We start from the raw sequence: 6,472 nt of genomic DNA, 5'->3' as shown, positions 1-6,472 counted from the left end.
AGCGGACACTTTGTGGGCATACTTGTATCATTTCGTACTGACGGGTGGTGCCCATTGTAGTGGTTAAAGTTCGGTTATCTGGCGGCTACACGCAAAAACCTTTAGCTCATCCCACAAAGTAAAAATTTTTCTTAAAAGAGACACTCCCGAAAGAATCTCTGGAATTTTAAGCCTTCCAATTACCTTGCAAAAATAAAAGTACAATTATTTTTATGGGATGTAGAAATTCTTAAACCATTACACAAGTTTGTTCTCGTTGTATCCAAAATGATATAAATATAAGCTTTTAGGCTTGAGATGGCCAAACTCTCCTTGGTCAAAGAATAGGAATTTGAACTGCAGCAAGGATCCAGACAATCGTGATGGAGTGCAAACTCAGTTTCACAGTAAGTTAAGAAAACAATTTTGCCGTTAATTCGTTTTAGGCCCTATCAGTAGGTAAGACGAGGAAACGAAACCAAATCAAATGCAGCCTGAATGACTTGCCGGCAGACAAACAGTGGACTTTACTTCTCTGCTTTTCTATTAATCAACATTAGTATCACCCAACTAGTGGACTAATGCACATCCTGCATTTTGATTGGCTACGCTACTGGAGGACTATTATTAATAGTCCTCGAGTAGCGAAAAGCGTAACGCTTTCTGTCCTTTTATTCCCAAATAAATATTTCTTTAACTTGCATTTGCTAACTTTATTATTGCCTTTTCTGTCCGACTAGTTGGGTGATACTAAAACAATTAGACCCTTCGCCCTCAAGGGCCACAGGTCAATAGCCCATTCGGCTTCGCCTCATGGGCTATTGACCCGTAGCCCTTGCGGGCTGCGGGTCTAATTGTCAATTACTAGTGGATGCTTGAGCGTACTGAGTGGAAAACACCTAAAGAACATTGAACACTTAGGACTCAAGCAGAGGTGTAAGCCTGACACAGGAGCAAACAATTTGTTGTTTATGAGTGACTAAACAAGCGTTTCTACTGGCAAAAACGTTATAAGGCTTTTAGTTTGATTCAGTGTGCTTTTGCTTTCGTGGAAAGCCGCGTAGATTTTGCCGAATACGAGTCTCGTCATGTTCTCCTGTGCTTATTTAACCCTCAATGTGTTCATTAATAATAATAATAATAATAATAATAATAATAATAATAATAATAACAATAACAATAATAATAATAATAATAATAATAATAATAATAAATCTAAAGATTGTTTACCTGAGCACGAGTGCTCTACTAATTGGGGAGACTACAATTATGCAAATCAACTGAAATCAGAGCAAATCAAATCACATGTGGGTTTTAGAGTGGAGGGGAAAACCGGAGTACCCGGGGTGAAACCTCGCAGAGTAGCAGAGTAGAGAACCAACAATCTCAACTCACATATGGCGTCGAATCTGGGAATCGATCCCGAGCCACATTGGTGGAAGGTGAGTTCTCTCACCACTGCGCCATGAATCGCAAAAGTGAACTCGTTAAAACTCCTCAATACTTTTTAAGTGAAGAAGAGACCACGTTATTCACTTTAGTTTGCGTATTAGTCTCTAAATATAATTATCTTGACCTAGATTACTAATGCTAAAAATTTTTTGTAACATTAATTCAGCTCTTCCTATCCTGAAATTACTGAAGTTTTAAACCGTTAAATATTGCTGGCTTGCTACGACTTATTATAACATAACAAAAGTAAAGAGCGCACGGATTGGTCAATTACCCGTTTACTATTTTCCTATGAGTGAATGGTTATGAAAAGGTGCCTTTTCTCCTCAAACTATCATAATAAAGATCGACAAGTGCACCCCTGAAAATGATGAAATTTCTTCCAAGTTTTATGAAAACAAGACTCAGAAATGTCGTTTTTTACCCCACTAGTGGTTTTTCCCCCGAGCGTCTAGCAAAGCGATTTGCGTTAGTGAGCAAGAGGCATTCGAAGAATGCAGAAGATGTCACAAACTGTAACAAGATGTTTTGGTTATGTTATAAAATAAATAGCAAGTGGTTCAGCGGAAAATTCAGCGGAATGTTCTTTTTTTCACCTAAATTTCTAGGGACTTGAATAGGAAGAAAAAGTGTGTAGAAAACTAAAATCAGTTTGGGCAACCAGCTGCACTATTTAAAAGGGTGTGGTACCTTCAGTAAAAACTGGATCCGCTAATGCCAATCCAATCTCATCCCCAGAACCCCCGTGTCTTTTGGTCAGCGCCAAGACACGGAGCTCTGGAATAATCAATTTTCAGAACTGAGTTGATTGGCTTATTGATTTATCAAACTGCTTATGCGTAAAACAAGAATTTGGTTTTATCAACAGAGTTGATAATGTAAATTGGCCACCGTACAGAGATTCTAAAAGAGAATCTCACCGTCTCACTAGACGGTGGCCAATTTACATTATCAACTCCGTTGATAAAACCAAATTCTTGTATTCTACTTCCCCACCGACGCAGCACCACAGTTTCTTTAGAAACTACCCCTTCATGCTTATGCGTAAACTACCGAGTGTAAAACAGCTTGTAATTTACGAATATGGCACAAAAATCTCCAACTAAACTTGCAAACTCGAAGATTTCGTGCTGCTGTTGTAAACGTTTGAGTTCTAATGATCGCCTTATTTCACTTTTCGGTGAAACCGCAATTCCTAAAATCTTGGAGTTTCGGAAATTGATTATTCCAGAGCTCCGTGACTTGGCGCTGACCAAGAGACACGAGGGCTCTGGGGACGAGATTGATGTCAGTCCAGTTGGTCCTCCCAGTGGAGCATGCGTAATCAAGTATGATTTCCAAACCACCAGGCCACAGTCTACTTTCCGGGCCTCACTATCCGGATTTACTTGGACTGCAAGCACGCTTTTCTGACGCAGTCGTGTTTTGTCACGCAAACGAACAAAAAGACCGAGGGAGGCTTGGGAAGATTAGAGAAAGAAGGGACTGCACCTTTTTCTATAACCGACACGTTGAGAACTTCCCCTTGCACCAGCAACGGGAAATTCGGTTTAGTCCGTTGGCAATGCACCGCGGTCATATTTTTGGACGAGTGAATTACTTCTTGTCAGATTGTGCTTCGATTTCCCAGGGAAAAGATAAGCACGATATGGCGGTAGATATGGCGGTATATGGCGGTAGATTTCGATCATTTATCCCTTCAAATAGGAAACATTGAACCCAAACAAGAGCAGTGACGTGCAGTGGAAGCTCTTCTATTGGGCAAGTATGTTATGGCTGTTCTACCATTGGTTTCGGCAAAACCATTACTTATAAGAGCTTTGCCCTCTTTAAAAGGGATACGGGTGACCGAAATCAAACGCCATCGATCTTGGTAATCGTTCCTCGTCGCAGCTTCACCGAAGACCAGTTTCGGTCGAACAATTATCTATGGGTAGTTAGTTGCCTTTGAGAAGAAGGGAATTTGTTAAAGGAAATGCGTTTGAACAAGTATTGAGTCATCGTTTCTGCAGAATGAGCTTTGTCTTCTGACTTCAGATTTATGATTGACGAGTCGTCCGTTCTAAACAAGAATTTGTCCTTGATAGTTGTCGACGAACGTCACACCGTCGAAACTTGCCAAAACACTCCAAAATTCAATTTAACACTTGTTCTGCAAATCCGGCAAACATCTGAGGCCTCTCTCTGCTTAGCAATTCTACCTCTCTTTTACCGGGCTTCTTTCGAGTGTTGTTTATTAAATTCAAAATGAATACAGTAGTTTTTCTGCAGTTTCTTTTCCGAATAGTTGATTAAATTCGACATGCACATAAATATTCCCAAGCCGTTACTGTGGTTATTTGAGTGTTTATTTACACTAGCAATAAAAAAGGCGGAACCATTTTTCATTTCCTTTCACTAATTAGATTAGCAGACTTGTTGATTCTACAGACAAAGGATGCAGTCTCTTCTTTCTCTCCTCTTCCCGTTTTTGTTTGTTTGCGTAGCAAAACACAACTGCCTCAGAAAGCGGCCCGCTCGAATAATTTACGCAGGGACCAATCGAAGTCTAGGCTTACCGTGGCACCAAAAGTTTCTTTCTGCAGCAGGTTTCATATCACTGATTACGATCTCCACTGAGTCGTAAGAACATTGAAGGATCTTAAGAAATTTAATATACATACATCATTATAGGATTAAAAAGCATAATACTAGGTGGAGAGCTGAACATAATGGAAAAAATTTCTATCGTTGTGCTTTAGATTGCAGTTATAGTCCTGTTGGGCGGCGCCGTTAGAATCAAAGCCAAATGTTTCACCCTCAGCTCAAGAATTAGATCATCTAATTCTAGTAAGGAATTGGATCATCTCGTTAAAGTTGGCTCATCCCAAGGCAGCGGGAAAACCGCGAGATGCGATGGAAAATTCACAACGGATCCCGAAGCAAGTAAGTTCTTTATTAATTGCCAATAAATCACTAATCCAAAGCAAATAGTTCATTTTATACCGGTCAAGATAATCGTCAATAAAGCAGTAATGTTGTTAAAAATGCTGAGACGAACACGAGCGTCTGTTAACGTGTTGGAATGTGAAGATGAATCAGAAGTGCTCAAGTTGACCATTTGTTGATTTAATTCAAGGATTTCCACTTTAATATGTATAGTTTGTACTGATTTCGAAGAATCCTGGCCTTAATAGTTTTCCAGCAAGCAAATCCTGCGAAAGTCTGATGAAGAGGGGTTGGAAGATGCGCGTGTAAAAATATCAACTGTGTGTTTCTCCTATGTAACAAGCATTAGCTGTGGTTACACACACCTTGGGTTTGGGGGCTTCCAAAGGGTAAATGGCTTGGGTTTGGTTCAGCTCAAGTTTCATGTTACCTTTTGGAATACGATTACACAGTAAAAGCTTCCCCTCAGGGTAATAGTATCTGACCTGCGAAACGCCCTTTTTTCGCAGTCGGAGAATGAATTGCTAAGGGCGCAGCTAAACGAGGTTGGACCGAAGGAGCTATGGAGCCGCTAGGCGCTCGGCCCCTGAGCACGACCCATACATGACCTCGTAGCACAGCACGACAACCAGATGGAACAGGGTGGGAGTCGATTTTGCTGAGGGAGGAAAACCGGAATACCCAGAGAAAAACCCTCGGAGTAAGAGCGTTACCTCTGGGCCATCCTTATGAGTTCACTGACCTTGCAAATTATGAACAGAGAAACAGAAAGATTATAACTCAATCAACTTCGTAACTGACAGTCTGAAGGACAAACTGATGAAAATAAAAAAAGAAATACTCACATTGATGCACGAAACCTTGCCATGTTACCTCGTGCTACAAGTAGGCACGAAATCGGCCAAGCGTATCAGAGGTCAACTCAGAGAAGTGCAGACGATTTCCAGTATTAGCTACGTTCTGCTTTCCTACTTTTCAGTTCAGGAGATGTCATGGGAAGTTCTTTTGTTCTTTTTGATGTATCCATGGAAATAACCTTAAGGCAGTTTCGGTCTACCTAGGGCAAGCGGTACCCATGGGTACAATGGCTAGTGTAACCACAGGTATTGCAACATGGACATGTAAATTAATGCACGAACGGAACTCTCGTGGAGCCGTTCATACTTAGCACATTACCAATCCTATGGACTTGTCTTGTAGCCGTGATTTTATTCTTATTTGTGTTATTGCATTGCATCTTTTCCCAACCAGGGTTTCAAATCAAAGAAGAAACACGCAATCAAATTAAAATGAAGTGTATTCAATCGGGAGAATATGCACTCAAGGCCATCAACAACACAAATAAATGGGAACTTGTTTTTGAGGTCAGTGAATTCTTTTAATTGCAAAAATGAGTAGCGTCTGCTTTCATTCACATAAAAAAAGCCCGATCTTAATTTAAACTAGGGGAATCTTATTTTAATTAAATTGTTTACATTTTTTGCCTCATTACCAGAAGGCTATCATTTTCTAACCAGTCAGCCGAGAATCAAGTACTAAATATTAAAAGTGCATCGCATATTAAATAACTGTCTCTGAAAATATGACATTCCAGATATTTCGCCTTTGCCATCCAAGAATTCGTATGGGGTTTTGATGGCTAATAACTAGCTCGTGATCAAAGCTAAAGGGCTCAAAATATTGGAGATTGAGCTAAGTTTAATTGACAAGTCATTTTATCTTTTGAAGTCAATTTGTAAATCTGTAAGCAAACTCGTATGTAAATGAGAAACAAAATGTAAGCAATGACGTCAGCAAACATCGCATATAGAGAACCTTTTTTTTCTCGTCTCAAATTGGACGAACCTGAAAATCTTTCAAAGCATCATGGAACAGAATTGTACGCGGGATTCAACCATTCCTATCGTGATGTCACCCTGCGAGCAGAGCCTCCTTTTGTCTTTTTCTTTACTGAGGAGGAGAAAAGTAGGCTCTGCCCGAATCGCGTCAACTCTTTGAAGCCGCCGCAGCCCGAACTTCTGGACTAGTCAATCTTGTTTTCTCTTGTCAAACCGGTTTTTTCAGTGTGAGCGTCCGTTTAGTGGCAAAACCGATGGTTATAATTGAGCCCGCT

General features: G+C 40.3%; 1 protein-coding gene across 1 annotated transcript in view; it reads left to right on the top strand.

The window, feature by feature from the left end:
• The first annotated feature begins 335 nt into the window (after positions 1–335).
• Positions 336–6,472, top strand: part of LOC137967726 (uncharacterized) — an 8,546-nt gene continuing 2,409 nt past the window's right edge. The window contains exons 1-3 of the mRNA XM_068814278.1: positions 336–386; positions 4,173–4,356; positions 5,611–5,723. Of these exons, the coding sequence (XP_068670379.1) occupies positions 363–386; positions 4,173–4,356; positions 5,611–5,723 (321 nt within the window). The 5' untranslated portion in view covers positions 336–362. The remainder of the gene's footprint in view (positions 387–4,172; positions 4,357–5,610; positions 5,724–6,472) is intronic.

This window comes from Montipora foliosa, chromosome 8 (genome assembly GCF_036669935.1).
Source record: "Montipora foliosa isolate CH-2021 chromosome 8, ASM3666993v2, whole genome shotgun sequence".
Taxonomy (NCBI): Eukaryota; Metazoa; Cnidaria; class Anthozoa; order Scleractinia; family Acroporidae; genus Montipora; species Montipora foliosa.
This window is presented reverse-complemented; position numbering and strand designations above follow the sequence as displayed.